The 25,156-nt window shown below is 42.5% G+C and overlaps 2 protein-coding genes across 2 annotated transcripts in view; one reads left to right on the plus strand and one right to left on the minus strand.

Moving 5' to 3' along the window:
* nsd2 (nuclear receptor binding SET domain protein 2) overlaps positions 1-13,535 on the plus strand; it is a 22,778-nt gene extending 9,243 nt beyond the window's left edge. The window contains 17 exon segments of the mRNA XM_034235396.1: positions 23-59; positions 62-98; positions 623-699; positions 702-761; positions 872-1,072; positions 1,683-1,862; positions 2,381-2,537; positions 2,679-2,881; positions 6,067-6,140; positions 6,142-6,171; positions 6,322-6,453; positions 6,455-6,592; positions 7,920-8,036; positions 9,727-9,868; positions 9,983-10,089; positions 10,784-10,982; positions 11,262-13,535. Coding sequence (XP_034091287.1) covers positions 23-59; positions 62-98; positions 623-699; positions 702-761; positions 872-1,072; positions 1,683-1,862; positions 2,381-2,537; positions 2,679-2,881; positions 6,067-6,140; positions 6,142-6,171; positions 6,322-6,453; positions 6,455-6,592; positions 7,920-8,036; positions 9,727-9,868; positions 9,983-10,089; positions 10,784-10,982; positions 11,262-11,575 — 2,205 coding nt within the window. The 3' untranslated portion in view covers positions 11,576-13,535.
* Positions 13,536-14,470: 935 nt separating this feature from the next.
* On the minus strand, positions 14,471-25,044 carry jade1 (jade family PHD finger 1). The gene is given in 26 exon segments (XM_034235357.1): positions 14,471-15,315; positions 15,317-16,110; positions 16,113-16,256; positions 16,590-16,707; positions 17,547-18,080; positions 18,083-18,148; positions 18,559-18,630; positions 18,632-18,676; positions 19,078-19,097; positions 19,100-19,160; positions 19,163-19,204; positions 19,206-19,223; positions 19,225-19,248; positions 19,559-19,579; positions 19,582-19,632; positions 19,635-19,726; positions 19,729-19,773; positions 20,099-20,174; positions 20,177-20,245; positions 20,247-20,286; positions 20,777-20,933; positions 21,775-21,843; positions 22,409-22,544; positions 22,825-22,909; positions 24,952-24,986; positions 24,988-25,044. Coding segments are annotated over 26 exon segments (2,925 nt in total). The 3' UTR covers positions 14,471-15,261.
* Between the last annotated feature and the right edge of the window lie 112 nt (positions 25,045-25,156).

The raw sequence follows: 25,156 nt of genomic DNA on the forward strand, positions 1-25,156 counted from the left end.
CCCCACATGTTATTTGCTGCAGGGTTCTGGGAGTGAAGGACGTCCTGATTCTCCAATTGACGCTTAGACGGGATAAAGAAGGGCGAACGGAAGAAAGAGTTGTCTGCCAGGTACGTCTTCACTATCCCACTGTCCTTACATTGAATTAAATGTGCAAATGCCGCTTTGCTTGTTTCTAACATCAATCAATGTTTTTTAGCCCAATATCACAAATGTTACATTTGTCTCCGTGGACTTCACAGTTTGTACAGAATATCAGTATGACAATACGACACCCTCTGTCCTTAGACCCTCACATCGTACAAGGAAAAACTTCCAGAGAAAACCCACAGTTAGTTGGGGAAATTGAATAAACCTCAGGGAGAGCAACAGAGGAGGGATCCCTCTCCCAGGACGGACAGACGTGCAATAGATGCCGTGTGTAAATTGAAAAGATAATACATTTAAAACATAGCCAACAACAGCCATCATGCATGCTGGATATAGCATTCATATAGTGCTTTTCATGAAACCTAAGGACGCTTAATATGGACATACTTTCACACTTTCTGCCAGTAAAATATCTTGTTCTCCTGATCACTCAGTAAAATGTCTCTACCTCCACATATGTCTCAATCTGTGTGTTTTTCCTGCAGGTGTGTCAGCAGGCTGGTGAGGACCTAGTTGCCTGTGAGGGTCAGTGCTGTGGGATGTTTCACCTCCATGTCTGGGTCCGTCAGTCAAACCTGACGAGAAGCTGCTGTGTCAGGAGTGCAGCACAGGTGAGTCAAAAATATTTGGTAACTCAGTTTTTTGTGATAACAGAATTACATTTGGATGCATATTTGTATCTATTGCTGTTTAACATGTTTTCCCTCGATGCTTTCCTCAGGGATTCACTCATGTTTCCAATGTAAGCAGTCGGATGGGACTCTGCGTCGCTGCCACGTCCAAAACTGCGGCAAGTTTTACCACGAGGCGTGCATCAGCCTCAACCCCCTCACTGTGTTCGACAACAAGGGCCTCCGCTGTCCGCTGCACGCCTGCCTCAGCTGCAACTTCGACTGCCGCAACAAGCAGAAGTCCACTAAGGGTGAGGCTGTGCGACACTAAAGATGTGACTTTATACTGTTTTAAATTCTGTTTCATTTGGAGTTAATGTTAGTCCTGCGATTGTAGTTCAATCATGGTCCAGGTAAAGGATCAAATGCACTAGTTGCTTAGTTTCAAGAACATTTATTTCATGTTTATATAATTAAGTATTGGCACTTACCCTTGAGTTGATGATTTCCTTCATGCTAATCCTCATACCCTCAGGCGGTGATTGTGTGGCTGTATTAAAGTTGTGTGGGAAAGACATCATCATTATATCTCAACTATTTAACATTTTGAAACTAAATGTCCTGCCATAATTTACAGATTGCATTTTTTTTAAGTTAAAAGTAGCTGAAGTTATATTTATTTTTTTGGACAACATTTTCTATAATATTAGAAAATAAATTATCCTTTTTTATTTTTAACCCATAGTAAGATTAATTTGCAATATGAAGCAGTCAACTCCCGTTTTCTGACAAATGAGACCCTAAACATTAAGCCTTATCTATCACTTTTCTTTATCAGATATGTTTTGTCACTTCTGAGTACAAAACCTGAGTGTGGTGAATCGGTCTAATCTGCTGTATACCTCCATCTTGCTGTTGCAGGGAAGTTGATGCGTTGCCTGCGCTGCCCCGTGGCGTACCACGTGGGTGACCTGTGTGCGGCTGCGGGAAGTGAGATGATCACCAACACGGCCTTCATCTGCACCAACCACTTCAGTGCCAAGAAGGGGTACAGGCACCACACGCATGTGAACGTCAGCTGGTGCTTCGTCTGCTCCAAAGGTTTGCCATTGCTCTCTAATCAGCATGACAGCCAATAGCAATACATTTATGTCATTTTTGTCTGACAGAATTTGAAGGGTCTGTTGTGCTGTCAGAATCAATAGATAATAGCTTTTTGTATTATGCGCTGCAGAGAGTGCAGTTAATGTTCTGTAGAAACAAAGTTTAGTCTCTAAATAATGCGTATCTCTTTAATCTCTAAGGGCTGGCTGTGGAGCTGTTTATAACAACATACTGCAAACTGAAAATCAAACGAGATGCTGAACTAGAGCAGTCCCTGAGCATCAGTTTTCAGTTAGAACCACATCCACGTTTGCAGAGACAAAAGTAAAAGCGTATCAAATGTATAGCTTCTTAGTCTTAAAATCGATACGAACGTAATTCTTTAAGTTCCCCTGTAAACGTGCTGCTTCACAACTTAAACACATCTCTATCTCCTTTGCACAGATGATTTGATCGTTCATTTGGGCTCTTTTGCCAGCTTTGATGATTCTGACTTGTTACTTGTTATATTGCAGGAGGCCAGCTGTTGTGCTGCGAGTCTTGTCCGTCAGCTTTTCACCCCGACTGCCTGAACATCGTTATGCCTGATGGGAGCTGGTTCTGTAACGACTGCCGAGCCGGAAAGAAACCCCAATACAGAGACATCATCTGGGTCAAACTGGGAACATACAGGTCAGAGAATCTCTTCCCTTATTCGGATTTCTTTCTATCTGTTCTAATTTTACAGGAACGCTCGTGTTCCTTGTGGTTCTGTATTGGGACTGTGACTCTGAATAAAGAACTAACTCTTGTTCCTTCCCCTTTCCTCTTCAGATGGTGGCCTGCAGAGATCCACCACCCCAGAAATGTCCCCACCAACATCCAGCACCTTCGCCATGAGATCGGAGAGTTCCCCGTCTTCTTCTTTGGCTCCAAGGATTACTTCTGGACTCACCAGGGCCGAGTGTTTCCCTACATGGAGGGAGACCGAGGCAGCAAGCACCAGGGGACCAGCATCGGAAAAGTCTTCAAGAACGGTAAAGATATACTTCCTCGCAGAGGTCGCGTTAACGAATATTTTCCGATGGATTTTTTTTAACAATGACGGAAAAATCTGAAAGCAGTCCATCATTTTGACGGATTAGAACAAACTCGGAACAGCGCCAAAGTTTCCCCGCAGCGAGGCTCCGGTGTTAAGCATGCCCGCCAAAAAGGAAATGATACCGTTTCCAAACCGTACTTTGCCGAACAGATCATTGAAATGTTTGTGAGTTTTGGCTTTACGCTGTGCGCTCCCGCGAGGGGCATGCATGACACGGCGCTACAGTTCACAAGCGTGCGCCCCGCCCCCACACCCCCATTGACAGTTCACGACCGTGCCCCCCCCCCCCCTCCCCCGTTGACAGTTCTCTCTCTCCCCCCCCCAGAGTGTAATGGCCGACAGGTAATACTGAATTTTGCCGGAAATTTTACGATCCTGTCCGTCAAAATGGCGGGCAGTGAAAAAGTGTAGCGCAACCTCTGCTTCCTAGAAACGCTTTTTGGACACATTTTGTGATTTAAAAGTCATTAAAACAAAAGAAACACAAAAGTAATGAAAATTGCATCAAAGCACAACTTCTGCACATAAAAGTGTTTGGCTTGTTTTGATTTTAACCTTTTACATTTATAGTTGAGGGTTAAAGTTTATGTTTACATAACCAGTTTTTTCACGAAACTGTGTCTCAGGGCTTCTTAACATTTAAAAACAGATATCAGCTAGCAAACTGAGATTACACAGATTCTAGGGGTGTCATCACTGTGCGATCAAAACTCACGGCATGGGAAGCAAACCAGACACACACACCTTTGCTGTTGTTCTGATCAAAAGTTGTGTTCAATGGCATTCAAACGATAAAAACGCTGCTGAAGGTCAATCGATAGGTTAATCCAATGTGTCTGTGTCACTTAGAAATGATTTCTGATAATCCATCTTCATATTTATGGAGTTTTCATATATAGCTGCTATGATAGCTACGAGAGTGTATGACAGCTTCCGGTTTGGGCATTCTGGCTGCGCAGCACTCATTCACCAATGGGTAATGTTTAGATGGATTTTAGGAACCTCCCCTCGATTCTATTGGCTCTACGGTTAAAAAGAGGTGTCAATCATCCAAATCGACCAATGGGTTCCAGAGATATGGAAAATGCCCCCAAATGACCCCAGAAGTGGGTTTTTCTTCTAAATCTCTCTAAAAAGGTCAAATGTCACTTGTTTTGCATCAATTTTGATACAGGGTACTTATCATATGTTATAGTTTGGATCCTAAAGCTTTTAGTACCATCCCATCATTCAAGGGTGGGTTTCACGATAAGTAATGGTTTTTTTGGATGGACACAATCATTTACATTTTTTTTACTATGTTCAATCTGAATTTACTTTAAAATAAAAACATCTATATTGATTCTGACTCTTCTACATCCAACTCACAGGTTTATCATTACTTTGAGAAAAAAGATTATCAATGTACCTTTTTAGAAGTGAAGTTCTGGTCATTCGTTCTGGGCATGTCATTTTTGAAGCCTGAGACCTGAAAACCAGGCTCAGGGCTGAACAGGTTAAGGGGAACTTTTTAAATGTAGGTAATCCGCAGAATCATTTTATACAATGCATTTTATAAATGTTTTCCAAATTCACATTTATCAAGTTAAAAGAATATAAGCACAATTAAGAAAGCATAAACTGTCTAATTGAAAAGTGCTAGTTTTGAAATTGCACTGTTTACATACTTGCACTGTTTTAACTTCAGCTAAATGTTTACAGAGAGATCATGTGATAAGCCTGTACATTAGGGATGTGCATCTCCATCACTGAGGCCGATGCGATGCGCATCTCGATACGTTGCCACGATACGATACATTTGAAACACCAGGCGATGCGATACGATACGATTCTCCCCTGTTGCGATACAGTTCGATACGATTTGATTCAACATTATGCGATTCGGTGCGATACGATGCGATTCAACACGATGCAAAAATAATGATACTTCAATTTGGTACGACAGAGGATTTTTGTTTTATTCCTTATATGCAGCAAATCATACATTAACAAAAAAGTGCTTTACATATTTGGTACTGCACATCCCATCATGCCGTTTATTTTTTTACCTTTAAAAGCTCTCCAGAGTACAATTGTATAACACCTCACAGTTAAACAATGTAAGGATGCATTGCTCATGATTAACAATGTGCAAATAACAGCTACCACCATAGAGCAATGCCCATACAGCTGCCAGCCTGATGTGCTTAACACTCATTCATAGGCTAACTCACCAGTGAGCAGAAAGCAGTGGGTTCTATATGAACAATAATAATACAAATAACCTTTCACAAACAGGTATTTCATAACTGCTTACAGTGAGGAATACATTTACATTATTATTGGCCGTCACAGGCTGCTGTAAACTAAACACCACTCTCTCTGACAGAACACCTCACTGAGTGATTTAACTCATATGTCTCACTTTCAGGTTTATCTTTTCAGCCGCAGACCCCATGTCGCCTCTTTATGTGCGTCGCTAAGTTCCTCGTACTACTTGTGTACTTTAAAGCGGCTCGGCATCGTTAACAATTTGCGAGCGATTTTTCAAGTTGACCGTCTGTGCCGCGCACATATACCATCAGGACGTTACTGATGGGGCGGCTGCGGAGTGATACTGTGTGTATGCAAGCCCGCATCTAGGACGGATCTATGTATCATGGCTGTAGACCTGTTAAGTAATAAAGATACCTCATACAAAAGGTCTACGGATACCTTATTACTCTCCATGACCTGCGGTCAACTCTATAGCATAAAGGACTATTACACCGTCTTTCTTGAACAATCCGAAGTGTTGCCAAACGTTTGATTTGTAGGTATTTTTCGGTGCGCTGTGTTTCTCTTTCTCCTCAACTTCCGTGTGTGTTACTAACTGAGACTCTCGGCCTCCGTAGTGGCGAAGATATCAAAGATCGTATCTGCTGAGCTGAGATGAGGGGATTTTATATGAATGAATCGTTTTTTTACCGATGCAAAGACGCTACGCAATCGATGCATCGCGAGTTCAACCCGGTTCAACCCAACTGTAGTCGATGTGCACTCTTTCAACCGGTGCACTCGCATCTTGAACGTTTATGCCGGTGCACCGATGCGAATCGGTGAATCTTAACATCTCTACTGCACATGTCTGTTTTTCCACAGCTTTGCTGGAGGCTGAAGCTCGTTTCAAGGAGAACAAAATCAAACGAGAGGCCAAGGAAGCGCAAGAGAACACCGCGAAAGCCACCCCCTTATAAGTTTATCAAGGTGTGAAATCTAAAAGTGTTTTCCCTTTTTCTCCTTTGTTCAAGTATTCAGTTAATGCATCTGAAGAGTTTGCTTTCTTACTTTTATAGATATCATTTGTTATTTATTTTTCCTGACGTTGATTGTTTTTTCTTTTTCTTCTGCCTTCAGGTGAACAAACCGTACGGTAAGGTTCAGGTCTACACTGCGGACATTTCTGAGATCCCGAAGTGTAACTGCAAGCCGTCGGTGGACAGGCCGTGTGGGTTTGAGTCGGAGTGTCTGAACCGCATGCTGCAGTACAGAGTGCCACCCGCAGGTGTGTCCCAGCGGGGTGCGCTGCTGTAACCAAGACTTCACCAAACGCCTCTACCCCGAGACCAAGATCATCAAGGCGCCCGGGAAGGGCTGGGGCCTGATCTCTCTGCGGGACATCAAGAAGGTGAGGGGCTGTCCTGCAATATGACTGCTTAAAGTAACACCAGCCATTTGACCAGAAAAGACTCATCCAATTAATGTTCAATGTTTCCTTATTTTAGGGATATCATGAGTAAAGAATGTTATTTAAAATGTATGTTTTGTTTTACTTCCATATTGTTTTCAGCCTCGGAGATCCCTAATTAATCAGGCTCAATTTAAGACACTACATGAGATTTCATTTTGTCAGCTAATCTAGCCAGAGCATACTGTGTAGAGCAGGGATGGGCAATTTGGATGGTGGTGGGGCCACATCATTTATGTACTGGCCACCAGGGGGCCTCAGATTCACTTGGAACACACACACACATTCCATGTATTGTATGTAATTATTAACAAATATACTAAGTCTGACATCTTCATTGACGTTTTACAATCTTTCAGGGAGCATCCTCTAATAAGCTCGCTAAACACATATCAGTTCACAGACATTTTATTTCATTTTTACAAGTGGCATGTTTGTATTGAACAGGTTATTAAACAGTGGAATAAAACTATTTTAAACTATTGGAAAGCACGGAAAATGTGTGTGCATTGAGATTAACCATTAGATGACATACACATGAAGTCATGAACACTAACCAGACATTAGTTGTCTAACTTGAACCTAAAACACTTGTAGCCAGTCTCTGCATTCCCCTTATTCCACAATAAGGGTCAACACAGACACCTGTCAGCCCGCACTCTGCTGTTCCTCAGCACCACTCCCCCTCCCTCCCGCTGACGTTATGAACCCTAACCCTGATCCAGTAATGATGAGTGAAGAATGACAGTGAAGAATAAATATATTTATAACTAGTTTAGCTTGTTCCAGGTAGATAAAATAGCGAAGTGTGTTAGGTCTAACTCTTGTGTGTTTCGCTCGCTTACCGGTCCGGCGGGCGGAGCTGCAGGATTTCTGCTTCACACACGTTGCATACCGCTATTTTACTGTCTTTTTCGGACACCTTAAAATAATGCCAGACCGGTGAAGCCATTTTGGCGAGCTTGTTTTGCCGCACACAGAGAAAAGTGTCATGTATTTTACGTCATGCGATCGGCTCTCGCGATCGGCATGTTTAGAGAGCACCGATCGATCGGTAGAGAGTGAGTGTCGGAGCATCCCTAGTTTTCACTTTGATCAAACCTTTGACCAAAAAGACAAATTAGTTCCCTTTTTTTATTACATTTTTACTAACACATAAAGAAACTTTCGTTGAGTGCAAAGGTTTTATTTTTTTAAAGGAACTGAGCCTACAATTAAGTTAAAATAAAAGAGATTTGAGTTGAACACATCTCTGCTTCTCCAACAGGGCGAGTTTGTGAACGAGTACATCGGAGAGCTGATAGACGAGGAGGAGTGCAGGGCGAGGATCAAGTACGCCCACGAGAACAACATCACAGATTTCTACATGCTCACCATCGACAAGGTGAGTGCTGTACTGGAAGCTGGAAGTACTTTGATTTGCTCCGCAGTGTATCATGGTGCTGTTTCTCTGTAGCAGAGCCTTTTCTACTGGGAGCCAGATAAACACAATGGTATTGCATTGGGAATGTTGCATGCTAGAAACTGTAACGTTACAGGAGTCAATACTACAAACCCGGCTTTAGGCCATAGATTGAATCCTATTCAAGCTAATGATACAACAATATATAGTTTTAAAAAGTGTAATAATGTTAATGTTTCTCTTCTCATTGAATAATTTTCATTAAAATGTAACATTTGGCTTCTCTAACATTATAAGTATTATACTATTTGTACTCCAGATCATTGTTAAGACCTAAAGTGCAAATGTATTGAAGAGAGATGGTTTAGCCCTTCTAAAACAATGTTACTGCGGTCAACAAACATGTTCTCTCCATCCTGTCGCAGGCAAAGGGAGGCACGCACTGGAACGTCTTTTAAATAAAATGAAAGAAGACAACATTTGATTCAATAAAAAAATAATCAATATAAATCAATAGGGCTGTTAGTCGATTAAAATAGTTAATCGCAATTAATCGCATGATTGTCCATAGTTAATCGCACATTTCTCACCTGTTCTAAATGTACCTTAGAGGGATATTTGTCACGTTTTTAATACTCTTATCAACATATGAGTGGACAAATATGCTTTATGCAAATGTTTGTTTATTATCATTTGAACAATGACAAATATTCTCATGAATATTAAACACAACAACCTCTGAACATTACAAATATTTGCCTTAATTCAACCTGGAACCTCTCATACAATAATAAGTGTGTGTGCGCAAAATCCCGCTCCTCTGTTTTCATAACTGTCAAAGCATGAGCCTGAAGTTCCCACTGTGGGTCAAAATAATGCGCTGTGACCCCGAGGTAACTTATTACTGAGTGAAGTCCAATAGTCTCCGGTGAGTCTTTCTTAAATCCTCCTCTACTTTCGATGTTGGACTTCATACAAGTTGTGTATTTTCGACACAGTGGTGGCTCTGGAAGGCGACCCGAATTATATCACGCAGCCCCTCGTCCTCCACGATGTTAATTGGCCTGCAAGCTGTCGCCAGCCATTTAGCGATCTTTGTTGAACGTTTGCTGCTCGTAGACGTGTCCAGGCGTCTCCCCCGCACACTTTCAAGTGTGGTCTGCTGCAAGCGGGCGGCAGGAGAAGTGTGCTTGGATTGTACAGATTAAACGGATTAAACTCGATGCGCTCTGAAACTACGGGGCGGCCGCCCTACTAAAAACCTTTTTAAAAGAAGATTTGACTGAATTCTGTGATAGGGATGCTCCGATCGGGAAATTTGGGGCCGATCGCCGGAATCAGTATCGAGATTAATCAGGATTTCTGCTTCACACACGTTGCATCCCGCTATTTTACTGTCTTTCTCGGACACCTTAAAATACTGCCAGACCGGTGAAGCCATTTTGGCGAGCTTGTTTTGCTGCACAGAGAAAAGTGTCCCGTATTTGACGTCATGTGATCGGCTCTCCTCATCGGCCTTTATAGAGAGCACCTATCGATTAGCCGAGAGTGAATATCGGCCGATCGATCGGAGCGTCCCTATTCTGTGATACATAAGTTGTAATGATGGTAAAAGAAAGTGTATGAATACATTTGACAAAAATGAAAGCAATTATTTCCTTTTCTTTTTAAGGACCGGATCATTGACGCTGGTCCGAAGGGAAACTACTCTCGCTTCATGAACCACAGCTGTCAGCCCAACTGTGACACGCAGAAGTGGACGGTGAACGGAGACACGAGGGTCGGCCTGTTCGCCGTCTGCGACATCCCAGAGGGTGAGACCACCGATGAAAGCCTTTATTCACTACCCTGCCATATGTGGGAAGAATAATTACATTTACAACGAAGTAACAAGACTGAGAGCAAACGTATGTTAACTTTTATTCCAGGCACTGAGCTGACCTTTAATTACAACCTGGACTGCCTCGGGAACGAGAAGACGGTCTGTCGCTGCGAGGCTCCAAACTGCAGCGGTTTCCTTGGTGATCGGCCAAAGGTGAGCTTTATAATCAGAGCGGAACTTTTTGAACTGTATTGAATTGTACATGTATACAGTAGGGCTGTACCCGAATATTCGTTCGTTGGAGTACTATTCGGGTTTCAATTTCGTTATTCGTTTTGTTTGTTTTTCCCCCGTTTTGTTTTTTTTAAATGTAATTTATTGAAATCTCCAATATCAACGTAAGAGCTTGTTCGGGGGGTGCTAACACTTAACCATAAACGCTATCGTTTACTTTCTCCGTCTTTATATGTAGATATTACTTTTCTCCGTTAATCTCCGTCACGTTGTTTCCAAAGCAACAACAACTTCCTGTCAACAGCGCTAACTCTCCTTCAAAATAAAAGCATGTCCATAAATAGGAAGCCAAGCCAAATTACACTTCAGACATATACAACTGCAACGAAAGTAACAAACACAATGCGATATCCTTTTCAATTTCAAAGAACACAAATTGGGTTAATAACTATAAAACAACAATACTGTAGAATAACAATGAATGCCTTGAATTACCAAAATACACGTGTTGAAGCGGTTCGCTGCTGATTACTACGCCCCCCCCCCCCCCCGCGTTGGCCGAATATTCGCTGCTGACTACTACCGAATATCCGGAGCCCGAAAAATGATATTCGGGACAGCCCTAGTGTGCAGTGTAGATCAATTCGATCCCAACCTGGCGTCTCCTCTGCAGAACTCAAACGGACAGACAGCTGAGCCCAAAGGGAAGCGGTTGAAGAGAAAGTATAAGAAGAAGAAAGCGGAGGGGAAGAAGAAGTCTGATGACGACTGTTTCCGCTGCGGAGACGGAGGGCAGCTGGTGCTCTGCGACAAGAAGATGTGCAGCAAGGCGTATCACCTGACTTGCCTGAACCTCACCAAGAGACCCTTCGGTAGGAAACGCCTGAAACTCACTGCAGCTTTTTATAGAGAATCTGATCAAAACTACTGTTTTAATGTCAAAACTGTTAGTACATGTAAACAAAGTATCATTTTCTCTTTGATTTAACGTTCATTACCATTCAAATACTCTTTACAGGAGTTTAATCTTTGTAACTGTGGTTATCACAGGTTCTTTCTATTCTCTTTTGTACAGTGTGTGAGTTTATTTCAACACAATTATTTGTCATGTATTCTGAAAAACATTTCCTCTCCTCTCTCGCTCCCTGCAGGCCGCTGGGATTGCCCCTGGCACCACTGTGACGTCTGCGGGAAAACCTCGGAGGCTTTCTGCCAGCTCTGCCCCAACTCCTTCTGCAAGGCCCACCAGGAGGGGGCGCTGCAAACCTGGCCCCCCACGGGGCAGATGTGCTGTCAGGAGCACGAGGAGCTGGAGGGAACGATCACCCAGGAACCGGTGGAAACCTCTGGGCCGAACGCGACAACACCGACCGTCACTACTGCTCGTCCTGCTAAAGGCTCCAGGAAGGCCAGAGGAGCCCCCGCCAAAATAAAAGGCTCCAAGAGGAAAGCAGCAGAGGCCTAAAAGTGACCTCTGACCCCTCAGAGAGAAACCACTCTGACACGTGTTTCCCCATTGGTGGACAAATATAAACCCTGCTTACTTAAGTCTCGCAAGATCACAAAACCAAGGCACGGTACATCTTCATCAGGGAAAGCCGCTGATTCCTCACATGCTCGGCAGCGGCCTCTAACGTTCTTAACTTTTAAACGTGTTCAGGTTTATTTCTCTTCTCCGCACTGAGGCGAACCATCTGTGGTGAAAAGCTGCAGAGCGAGCGCAGGTTAGAACACGTGCCTATTTCTACCCTCATTCTTCATCCAACAGGACTGCCTTTTTTACTCTTTTATATTAGAATAACAAAAGGAACCAGTGGGTTTCTGCAGGAAGTCAAACTGAGCTTGCCCCCCCCCCCATCACTTCACACGGATCATCAGCAGAGTTTTTATAGCTATATCTATATATGTGTATATCAAAGACAAACATTATGAATAGTGTAAAACTTCAAACCGGTTGCAAAAACGTTTTAATTTTTATATATAGTATATATGCCAGAGGTAAACCAGACACTATGGCTTCAGATGACCTTTTTGTTTTGTTAGGTTACATTTAACCGTAGACATTTGTTTGCTATTTTACAACCTGTTGTTTTTAGCTCAGATTTACCGTTTTAGAGTCTTGTTTTCATTTAGGGATCAGAATGCTGAACCAGAGAACCATGGGGTTTTAAAAGTATTAAACTGAGAGACGCTCTTAAACTGCCGCCTTAAATAGAAACACTACTGGGTCTTTACTGCTCGAGGCTACCCAGAAACATGAAGGAATAAGTGTGATTTTCAGGAAGAAAGTTCTACATTGAGTTTTGAGACTGACACTTAATATGCTGTCACTTTTTTTGATGCCTATTAAAATGTTGAAGACCTCTCAGTGTCACCTGGCCGAGCCTTTCATTGAGCGTAAAACCATTCATATTTCATCTGTAGATTAGCTTTTAAAAGACAGACGTCTTTTGTTTTTATTCCAGGAGATTTTGAGTCTTAAACGGCATCTAGCTTGTACTTCTAAACGCTGGCTAGCAACTTGTTTTGAGGGGTGATGAGTCCCGTAGACTAGCTGGAAATCTAAAAGGCTGAAAATGTGGAGCTGAGCCCTAAACACTCTGTCCAAGATGTCCTAAAATGGCCACTATAGTCTGAGCTTTGAACTATTTCAGACATTCAGGAACATTTGTTCCATTTGAAGTTGGTGTTGGTTGAGCAAAAAACAAAAGCTGGCTCTTTCTTTTTCCGTTTTGAATTTTGAGATGCTCGTCTCACATTTCATATTCAAGTCTGCATATTCGAGTGATAAGTTTACCTTTTTGGGGGTTGGCTCATTAGGGTTTTGTGTCCAAGAATGTTGAGGCTATGGACAGTTTTTGCACCGTTTTTATTTCATATCTGACGTTTATTTATAAAAAAAGTTTTAATATCTGGATCAACTGGACCAGTTCATCTAAAGGCTACTGTCTGGGCTTTTCAGTTTTTCCTCTAAAACCTTTAAGTTGTACACCAAGTGACACGAGAACAGTGCATTTTTGGATATATTTTTTTATAACCGCACCTTTTTTTGTTTTATTTTTAAGTGTTTTCCTTCTTCCCAGGGCGTGTGAATGCGACGCGTCCGGGGTTGCAGCGAGTGTCGTACGAGTATTTTTCCACTTTCTTTGTATCCTAACGGTCGTGTTGAGTGAATGTAGACCAGCCAGTTGTTTTGTTAGCACTGTAAACCTGTAGAGCTGTACCGTTTCCTTCTGTAACTACTGTCCTAGTGAACCAGAGACTAATATGTACATACTGTATAAGTGGTAATAGTGATGCATTTATTGTAAATATACAGTTTCTCTGACATCGTATGTTTTGTTTTTTCTTGATGCAGTGCTGAAACACTTTTGTGCAGGATCTCACGTCTGTTGAATCGTGCAATAAAAAGTGAACAACATGCATCGATTGTCTGCCTGATGCGGCGCTTTTTGTTTTGATCAAATAACTTCAGGCCCTTTAAATGTGTTTTAGATAATAAATGTTTAGATTAGTCTACCTTGTATTTTTTCTACTTTTTTCTTAGTCTTCTGATAATTACCTTAAGTGTTTGACTGTTGGTTGGACCAATGTCAATAAGTTCATTGTAAAGTATGCTTACGAATAAAAGGTCAAATAAGAAATGGCATTATATAAATACAATTCAATTAAAAATAAAAGTGTTATTACACTTTTTAGGTAAAGTATGTTAAGTCGTACTAGTATGTCATTACAAGTCAAAGTTTGATGTCATTAAGACATAAAATAGTAAAATTCCTAAATGTCATAGTATTGAAAATAATCTACATAATGTTGATTTGTCGAAATGTCTTTAAAAATATATTTTATTAAAGATAAAAGTATAGTTTGTCATAAAAACCTCATCCAATGTTCTGGAAAGTCATCGGATAGGTTTTTCATAAATGTTATAAAAAGCGTCTTAAAAACAACTGGTATATATTTTTAAACATCAGGACATGTCGACAATATAAAAAGAACATCCTAGTAGCAGCATGTCGAAAACTTAAATCATTGTTATTCAATAAATTCCACAATGAAATGTTTATAATATTTCTATAAAACCTTCCAAGATATTCATTTTACATTAAGCTAAAACAGAACACAATCTCACAATGGAGAATCTGGAACTAGCAAATGTTCAGTACTTTGTATAAAATGACTTTAATGAATACTTAATTACTAGTTTTCATAGTGGTATTTTTTTGTTGAATATATAAAAAGTATAAACAAAATAAATATTTTAAGATGTCTTTCCTCCTCAGAAAATGTGCTTCTTACCGGAAAGGCTGCACGGCAAGTTCCTAATAAAACACTTTAAATATAAACATCACACACAGACTTTAGGTCTCCTAGAGTTTTTATTCCTCTTTCCGACAAGACAAGTTTCCCTTTTGCATAACAGTAATACAGTAGCGGCCGAGGGTACAAAACGCTTTTTAAATGTTTCAGTGTAAAAATATTCCTCTCATAGCTCACACCTGTGCCGTCCTCTCGTAGTGCAAAAGCTTCACAAAAAAGTTAGGCACATGATGGATACGATCGGTTCGCAGTTGAATAACACTTGAGTGCTAAAGACACGTTAACGTCATTCTGAAATTCCTTTTTTTTGTATGTTTCTCAGTTCATAATGTTCCAACAATCTGAAGAAATCATGACAGTTGGAGATTGAATAAAAGGGCAGTTTTACTTCCTGTTTGTGGCTGTAACCCATCCAACGAAGCTTGATATAAAAAAAAAAGATCTAAAGAATCCCATATCACTGTCGCGATCAAATCGTCCGTCAGCTTTTTCCCACTAAGTACAACTGAGTTTAATACTATGTAAAATAAAAAAATTGACATTGCAAGCTTCTGGTCCCGAGAGCAACAATCCCTCAGTGATGCTTTCGCTTGTAAATATCTGAGCAGCGTTTAAGTGGCAACCTGACATCTTTCTACTTTTGAAAGAAAGAAAAAATAAACACCTGCTCAAAAAAAGTCAAACATTTTCTCAGATTTACATATGTTACAAATAAAAAATAAATATCAACTCTGTTTCTTAATCTAGGCATTTGTATGATTCATCGAGAAAAATATAAGGGTATAGAGAGCGATCGTTTTTACAATTAACACAGTGCAGCTTATTCTGCCATCAGGAGGCCAGCACGCCCCGGCGGATGATGTCCGACCCGTAGCGCGGCCCGAGAGGCGCCCCCCCCCCTCAGCCGGTGGGAGTGACACCTCTTCAGGCACGGCTCCGCCTCCCCGCACGAGTCGGAGGCGGAGCCGTCGTGCTCCGTCCCCGAGCGGAGTCTCGTCCTGGGGTACGACGTCTGCGGCGCGTTGGTCAGCGGACTCAACAACAGCTCCTCCTTCTCTTCCTCCTCCTCGTCCTCCTGCTCCCTCGCCGGCTTCTCGCTCCTCTTGGGGATCCTGAACTTCCCCCAGCTCCTCAGATGTCCGCTCACGTTTCGGCTGGATGTGTGCGAGCCGTTTGCCGGAGCTTTCCTCGTCCAGCCGTTGGTTCTCGGAGCGCCGGAGAGCTTGGTGTTGGGGCTCACTTGTAGCGAGAAGGGGTTCCTCCTGGTCGTCCCTTCTCCCATGAAGTAGTTGTTGTGGTCCGAGCTCCTGATGTCCACCAGCCGGATGGACACGGTTTTGTCCAGCAGTTTGGCCCCGAAGCGACTCTTCCCCTGGCTCTCCGTCAGGTCGCTCCTCCTCTTTCTCCTTCTTGTCTCGTCCTCGTCTCGTTTCAGTCTGACCAGCGTCTCCTGCTCTGTCCTCTGGGCCTCCCTCTTGGGGCCTTTTCTGCTCTCGGGTTTGTGCGAAGATTCCTGAAAGACTTCTGGTTTCTGGAGCTTCGGGAAGAGAAGCTCCTGATTCATCTCGAAGGTCTGGGGTTTGCCAGTTCTCGTGTCCTCGGCAGACTCTCTGACCCGGGAGCTTTTACTGTCTTTCATCTCCGGAGGTTTGCTCAGACTGTCCCTCTTGTGGCTGTGAGGGAGTCGGAGAGGCCTTTGCTGTCGGCACTTCTTCTTTCCTGCTTGGAAGACCCTCGTTTGGTTTTCAGTCCAGACTCGGAGCCCCTGAGAGGATAACCAGTCGAGAGAGAGAAGAGCTTCTCCAAATCCTTCTCTGAGGGATCGCCTGCAACAGAGATATGATGGACAGAGTCAGTGTAACGGTATTATATTATCTTCTACTGACTTCCTATTTTACTAAACTTTGATCTTATTTAATGTCAAACAGAGAAACACCAATGTTTACTTATTATTTTGGGACAAAAATAAAGTCTATCCTCTCCCCCCTTTCCATTTCTTATGAAGCAGACTTTGTTAATGGGAGTATCCAACTTTTAAAACGGCAGAAATTACTTTTAGTTTTTGACGACAAAAGCTCCAAACGAGCTGGAACATATTATTGGCATATGAAGTTGATTTGTGGAGTTCTAATAAAATATTTCTGGTATTGCTGACTCACCGGTGAGCAGCTCGTGGTCCAGCAGCTTCATCTGGTGCTGGAAGATATTCTCCTGGACTCTCCACAGCGAGCGCTTCATCTTCTCCCTCCGAGTCACCATGTAGGTCAGGTTACGCACCTGAGGAGAAACAGCAGCAGCTTCTTTAGACAAGAACTTTCGACCAACACTTGAACAATAGCTCACCCTGATTCTGCTTCTTAAATGTGCTGCTGTTCTATATTACAACCACTTTAAACACAGTATGGCTGCTGTGGCTGGGGGTCAACATGCTGAAGTGTCCTTGAGCAAGACACTAAACTCCCAATCGCTCCAGTAGGCATGTCAACAAGCATGTGAGTCATATTTGACAGCATTTCCCCCTTTTTCAAATAAAACTGGAATGTGAATTGATCTTTCTAAAACTAAAATAAAGGCTGGATGCTGCTTGATGGACTTGGGGTCACAGACAGATCAAGAGAGATGGACAGTAACATTATTCCTAACAACTTCCTGTCTCATCTGCAGGAGAAGCAGCTATACTGTAGTTATCTGATCTCAATTATTTCTATAGATCCTTTACATTTCTAATATATTGATGCCATTTTAAATATTTCTTTCTGGTTCTTCCCTCTATCCTGTGTTTTCTCCTGCTGTTAAGTGAATACATCTTATCTACAAAGAAGCACTTTGTGGAACATTTCCACAATGCTCGTATGGATTTATATTCATAGAATAGAATAGAATAGAATTCCTTTATTGTCATCGCACCAGGTACAACGAAATTTAAAAAAGCAATCCTCGCAGTGCATTTCCACATAAAACGAATAAATATATCATGTAATCTGTTTCTCTGTTCAGTCCCTCCTTCTGGCCCCTCCTCCTCCTCCCTCTGGCCCCTCCTCCTCCTCCCTCTGGCCCCTCCTCCTCCTCCTCCCTCTGGCCCCTCCTCCTCCCCTGGCTCTGAGCTGTAGACCTACCCTCTCCAGGTCCTGGCGCAGGTGGGTGAAGAGCTGCAGGCGGCGCAGCAGAACCTCGTGCTCGCGGCGCGCCAGGCTCTCCTCCTCGTCCTTCTTGGGCGTGAGCAGCGGCTGGTTGAAGTTGGCTTTGCGTTTGAGCTTCCAGTACTGGAACAGGAAGTCCACCACCTCCGGCAGCAGCTTCGTGTGAGCCGCCACCTCCTCCACCTCCACGAACTGGAAGAACTCCTCCTCCATCTCCTGCAGCTTCAGCTTGCGGAGGCTGACCCTCTTCTCCTGCTGCCGGCTGCTCAGCTCCTCCAGGTGGCTCGGCACTCTGTGGAGGATCTGAGGAGCCACGTGGGAAGAGGAAGAGGAGGAGGCGGTGTCTTCCTCGCCTCTCACCCGCCCTCTCCTCCCGCCCTTATTGTCTTTGGCGCTCTCCTTCTGTCCTCGGGTCTCGGTCCCTGGACTCGTCAGCCCTACCAGCCCGAGTGTTGGGGGCACGTAGGACTTGAACTTGACCTCGTTAGTTCCTCCGTTGAGGATGGTGTTTCCATCTCGATGCTGGCGTGGAGGCCGCACGTCACGTGGAAGGCAGTCCGGCAGTTTTTGGCTGAAGCAACTACAGCGGCAAACACAACGTTGTTTAACATTTTTAAAACACGGTATCATGAGTCATTTAATGATGACACATTAAATCTAAGCAAGATGCACAAAATAATGGTGGCTACTAAACCAGCTTCAGTTAGTAGAAAACTTTCTTTCTCTTTCACAGGTCAGTAAGAATCTCTCAAAGTGACCGGGTCAATCTTCCAGAGACCGAAAGCTGCTCTCTCACAAAAACAAGCAACTTACTGCTTAGAGATGTTGCCTCTGTCAAAACCCAAGATACTTCACCTTCATGGTTAGATTGTGATCACTCAGAAAAGTAAGATACTAGTTGGAATCTTTAAAAAAACGTTGGTGATGCTTCACGTCTCATTAAATGTTTCTCTGCATGGTAGGGTTGAGATGCGAGCGCTGACTCTACCTGTATGCACGCTCCGGACTTCTCTTTGCAGATGCAGCAGATCAGAGCCCACCTGTTGTTGGGAATGTGTGACCACGTTGGTGATCGGCTCCATCTTCTCTGGATTCCCAATGCTCACCTGCAAAGCACATTCAACATCAACTTTCATTTCTCTTCGGGAGGAGAGTCCAAGATATGTTTAAATGAATAACAGGAGAGAGCCAAATGGAAACAAGCACCGGCGTTGGTTTAAAATGTTTGAACAGCAAGTATAAGCAGAATAAATCTCTCTGATACATTTTGTTACATGAAAACAGATCTTATAACAAACAACTGTAGTGATTGATCGCTGTTTTCCTTCTGTTAAGTTGAAATGATTCAAATCAATGTCAGAAATAACTTTTCAGATATTCAAAACGGTTTCTTCAAAAAATAGGACGAAAAGGCAAATTAGGCATGTGCTAAATTAAAGAGTGACATGAAAGGATTTAGTCAAATAAAACACACAAATGATTAAGAATGTAAATGTGTGTGTTGGACCTCTGGGATCCACAGGGCACGCTGACGTGGACCCACTTGGTGCCGCTCCTAGTGGGCTTCATGGCTCCGCCCTTCTTGGGGGCCACAGCTGGCACTTCGGCAGGATGCCCAGGGCGCAGATCCGGCAACAGCCAGCTTCCCTGTGGCCACTTTCTGGATGCCGTAACACGCCTGGTGAGGAACACAACGGAGGGGGGGGGCTCAGCTGCCAGACCGCAAGTGGAAATCAATACAGTAGCCACAAATGAAGACTCGGAGAAAGCATGTGTGTGTGTGTGTGTCACATAAAAGCACAGCTACAGCTGATCTGAAATGCAATACGAGTCGTTTTCACTTTGCTTTTCGACCCAACAATCAGTCGGACTTATAAAGTATCTAATGGATCACGGTTGGGTTTAAATTGTTTGTGCTGTGTTAAATGAGCCGCATTTTATTATAGATTTAACTTTAGCGTATAATGAGCTATGAGTCGCCGTCTGACCTGGTGAACGCAGATGTTTGCCACTTGTCACAGAACACCATCTCGTTGTTGTCATCCCCGTCCGGCGACCGGCAGAGACGTCACACACCACGTCCTCGTCGTACTCGATGCCCAGCCCTTCCTCCGTCTCCGTGGCTTGCGTCATGTTTTCGTGGCAGCAGTGCTCAACTCCTCCATCACCCGCTCCATGGTGATCTCGTCCAGCGGCGGTATGGCTGCAGAAGTCAGGAGTAAAAGTTTATATTGTTTGTTTGTCACAAAGTATCTCTGTCGATAAAAAACAACCACCGTCTCTTGAAAGGTTCATCATTTCCATATTACACGAGAATCAAATGCTACTCTATGGGTTCAGAGGAACATTTATTTAAAAAAATAGGGTTACAAGTTGTCAAGCTGATCAAAAGTCTTTCTGTGTTAATGGCAGACATTTTGGAGTCAACTCCTTGTTTCCCACAGCAGCAACATTGTGCGTAATTACATGTACAGGTACAAAATGACTGCCAGCCTGTTGCCACAGCCTCAGTTTAAACATTGACTCACCCATCTCTGCAAACTCCTGGTTGGCGGCCTGCAGCCAGGCCACGTCCTCCTCGTTGAGGTCGTAGCGACACAATCCCATCTGCCAGCGGTCCTGATGTCCACGTAGCCCAGAGCCTCGGCGCCCGAGGTCCGGATCAACTTCTTCGGCCCTGACGAACATCACCTCCTTTCCTTTCTCCGCCATCACCCTGCGGCACATCACAGTCAGCAGACTTGTCAGTGCACTGTCCTGCATTTACACTAAGGTACTTTGAATGATACATTTGTTTTCTACACCCTCTAACAACAACAATGTTGTCCCTTCACCATATGGTGCTTGGAAATTACACTCGAGCGATTTTTTTTGGCCTTTAGGGACAACGCCACCTGACAATAGGGCACAAAATATCACTGAAGAGGGTCCAAATGCCAGATGAAACTACTTTTTTTAAATATTCACCTTTAATAATTTGTGAGTGTGGTTTTTTTTTTCAAACCTCTCTCTGTACCTTTATCTTAGCTGGATATCAAACGATCTGACTGAATCTGTCTAAACAAACCTAAATCACTTTAAAATAACAGGCTTGTACCACCTGTAACACAAGAAGCCGTATCCACACAAACAGCATGTCGATTCGCTTGCATTCCCACTCAAGGACAATATGGGATCAACATGTGACTTTCTGGTCTTCGTCCTACCTGGCGACGGGCTGTGGGATGGACTGCGGGCTGACGGGGACCTGCACGCCCTTCTCCCACTCCTGCCTCCAAGCGTCTGCCAGGATGTAATATTCCTCTGGGATCAGCTGGTTTGAGTCATGTACCTTCATGGCTGTGATGAGGTCGGTCCTGAAAAACCTGCCAACCGACGAGTTAAAATCAAGAGTCAGAATGCTTTACTGAACTAAAACAGTGAATAATTGTGGTTTGTAGAGGGGGAAATGTCCGTTGTTGTTTTATAGTAAACAGCTGACAGAGGAATAAATGCAAGCCTTCACAATCCTCATAAAACACCACAACGACAGAAAATATAATGATCTTTAATGATCATATATCCACATTTTAGGTTACAAAAACTGGTATATTAACAATAAACAATTGTTTAATTTGCAAGACTTATCACACAACATTTTTTTTCAAACATAGAATTACACTGCAACTTTGTTTTGTGGGTCATCTGAAGAGGAACTGTTAAATAAAATGTGCAGATAAACTGGCATACAACCAAAATAAGTTAGCTAGATAAGGTAATGTATTACAGCATATGTGAAGGTTAAAAGACGACCACGTTATCAACACATAGCCAGACAGAAATGAGCCAATCAGGATCCTTCTTAGGCCTGAGTCAGTGTTTTGTTTTCATTTGATTGGCTCTCGTCAGAGGGCACAGTGGCCTGCAGACTGAACAGGAGATAACAGCAGCTGTGTTTCCATCCGTACAACACAGAAGATAACATTACTGTGTTTGACAAAATACAGGCTCTTATGACAAGTGTATTTATCTATGTATTAATATGTATTAAAATTATTAAAAACATTCTTTTTTAAATAAAAGTATTTATGTGTGTATGTGATTTCTTTTCAAGATAAAAAGTGTAATAAAACAAGAACATGACAGCAGAAGATAACTCATGACCTATGATAGATTTTCCCCAATTTCTTATCATCCTATACAATTAAGAGTTTAGAGAGACGTACCTCAGAGGGTTTTTGCCCGTTCCCTCTTCTTGGCTGTGATGAATGTTGTGACCAGCACGTGGAATTACCTGGAGGAGAAACACAACGAGTATGAAAGGTGTCTCGTGTTTTCTGTCTGTTTCAGCTGCTCTTATTGACCAAAAACTTTAGATACAAGTGTGGCTCCTTTGGATAGTCCAAATGGTTCAACTGATATTTTTCTTTTTTCAATTAAATGTATTCGCTTCTTTTATTTATTTTTCTTAAGATTAATATAAAATGTATGAAAGCAGGAACAATCAAGGAGGCATTAAAAAACCCACCTCAATGAGACTGAAGCCTTTAATTTCACTGGCATGTTGAACATCAAAGACCTGGAGGATTTTCTTAATAATGCGTTTAACTTTCACCGAACGAAACCCTGAATCCGATCTTTGGGTTTGATCGCTTTAATACGACAGCAACAGAATATATTGGATAATAAGTCAATCCAAATAATCACACCAAATCAACACAATTATTTGCTTACCCCCAATATAGTATACAATGAGGTACAACCCCACACATCAGAGATACTTTAGAGGATGAAACAAAACAACACATGTTTATGAAGTTGTAACTGAAGTCAGATTTGAGCCTTTCTGTCTGTCTGACCTGCCAGGATGTCGTTAGAGCTCCAAGTGTCCCTAAACTGTCTCCTGTCTCTCAGACTGTAGGCCTTCTCTTTCTTTTCCTTAATCTCTGTCCCAACTGCTGCTTTTCTTTCCTTTACTCTGTCTCGATGTCCTCCCTGAACATGAATATACATTGACTGACACACACAGTAACAGATATGAGATGCACTTCAGAAAAGGACTCTTGACAAAATGTGCTGGTTTACAAAATGTGACCATTACAAATGAAAATAACAAAAACCTGAACAACATTGAATCATTATCTTAAAGAATAAATACTTCTGCCGCTTTGCACGTTCACTTATGAAATTGAGGAAGGTGAAGGAGGTTAGCTCGAACTGATTCAAGCTATATTTAGATTTGGTATGAATGAGTCAGCCGAGTTCAATATTGTACTTCTCCATTGTCGGAGTCGTCACTGCTGCTGGGATGCCTGTTTCTCTTCATCGTCGCCCGTCTCTGGAGCTCTGACATAAGGACACTGCACACCTACAAGTCAGGAGGTTAAGTTACAGAAAAGATTGATAAAACACTGCAAAATATACAGCAATGATAAAAAAAACTATAAGTCGGACTCAAACACACATGAATCATGATCATATGTTGACAATGACAATATTAGGATTAGGAGTCTTATTTTTTCTTGTTGGTGCTTTTTGACAGTATATTTACATTTTTACCACAAGGTGGATACATTATGGAGTTCATAGGAGAGAGAACAATCCCTAAATGCCATACAATAGAAAAACAAAACACTGGCTCAGATTCATGTATGAAACACCAGATGCTTCAATTATAACTTGCAAAAAGAACAATCAAGGCAACCCTGGCAGCATTTGGCCAGATATACCAGAATCTACAAAGTTCAGGGAGGGGTCCCACATTTTATAGAATATTTCTGTACCAATTTACACTCTTAGTACACTATGACAGCATTTCAAAGTTGGAACTTTAGCATTTTACCATTTCAATAATTTGTTCTACTTTGTGGCATAAGAAGTAATATTCAGTAAACTCTCTTAAGGTTGTTGATGTTTAAATGTCTGCTTGGCCCAGACTGAGAAAATCAACACACAAACAACTTTTGAAGACACTTTTAACATACAAGACATTACCATAAGTTAGTTTCCAGTATATATAGGAAAGTAAACGTGATGTACTAGCAGATACTATCAACACGATGAAGCACTTCGACAGTTAATGTGCTTATTGAGGATCAGTTTAATTTCTAACAAAACAATCATCTTGCCCTTCTTCTGAATTATGTCTAGAAATCTGTACATTAGCTCTACTCTACTACTATATCTACATATGCAAACAAATCCGTACCTGAAACAGCCAATATTAGCTTATCACTTTACGTTTCCTTACTGATCTGACAGCACATAACCAGCCCTTGAAGCTAAAGATGCGTACATACCACAGCCACTGTTCAGCGATGACAACAAGAAGTAACCACATGCAGCACCGACAGGGAACTACTCCTTTTTATCAATGTAATGAGTTCAGTGGCAAACACGTCAACGGGGACTCTTTAAAACTCCTGATCGACATATCTAAGGTTCTGCTTTAGTCAGCGTGGCACAGGGAGGGTAAAGGTGCTAACCCCAATGTAGCAGGCTAAGCTAACGGCAGGCGAGCATCGGTCTCTACGACGCCCCCTTCTTGAAGCAGGGCTAACTGACTAGCGGCTAACTGTAGCTAGCATGATTACAACAGTTGTTTGTAACTGTTCCCCCGGCAACACAGCAACCAAAGCAAAGCAATGTTGTGGTTTCTACGATAAGGTCACAATTAGCTTTAAATCAGACCACATAGCTCTGCCTTTTTTTTATATTACTCAAAATGCTAGCTGGCTAACGTTAGCCAGAGCTAACCGCAACATGTTATGCAACATGAGGGCCCCCACCCACAAAATGAAATGTTGTTTATTAAGGATGTACGGATAAGGATTTGTTTACGTCTGTTAGCTTGAAATAAGTAATTGTTTTAAAAAGTTTAATTTGAGGAGGGTTTACGCTACATATTAATGTTTTTCGACAGGCGTGGTATGCCACGTTACATTTAGCTCACGTCTGCTGTTGGAGCTAGCTTGTTAGCTTGAGGCTACATCTATGTAATGTATTTAGCATTAGCTGCTAACACAACCGTTGGCATGTATGGAGCCTCCCCTTATTTAACAGTCCTCAATCAGCTAGCTGTCATAAAGGTTAGGGGTCAATAATCAATTCAGACATACTAACTGACATGTGAAAACACTCATGGACGCTGTTAACTAACTAAACAAGTTGTTTGTGCTATCTGTGTTGCTAGCCTTCAGGGCACAGAGTGGCAGTTTTTATCCACTGGCTGGTGTTAATCTTTGGCGCCATTTTAAATGACGGTATGGTGTCGCGTTTTCCAGCGGACTGCGACCATACTGGAAATATTAACTCGTTCAAAAAGCCGGGTTAAGAAGATTTCGGCACATATGCATTTCATGTAAACCTGCGTAGAGTTGATAATAAAGTGGACGGTACATACAGAGCACGTCAGGCCGATGAAAGCCGGGTTTTTTGAGCTTGATTTGAAGCGCAGTTTTTTAGCCGTGGGTTCCGCTTGACCCGCATTCCACATACACACAAACACAGAGCGTTGGCCGTGAGGAGGTTACCCTGCCCGGCTGTAGCTGCAGCTGAGAGCCGCTGGAGGTCAGCAGAACCCCCGGAACCCCAACAGACCCTCCTAA

This window comes from Gymnodraco acuticeps, unplaced genomic scaffold (assembly GCF_902827175.1).
Source record: "Gymnodraco acuticeps unplaced genomic scaffold, fGymAcu1.1, whole genome shotgun sequence".
In the NCBI taxonomy this organism is placed as follows: domain Eukaryota; kingdom Metazoa; phylum Chordata; class Actinopteri; order Perciformes; family Bathydraconidae; genus Gymnodraco; species Gymnodraco acuticeps.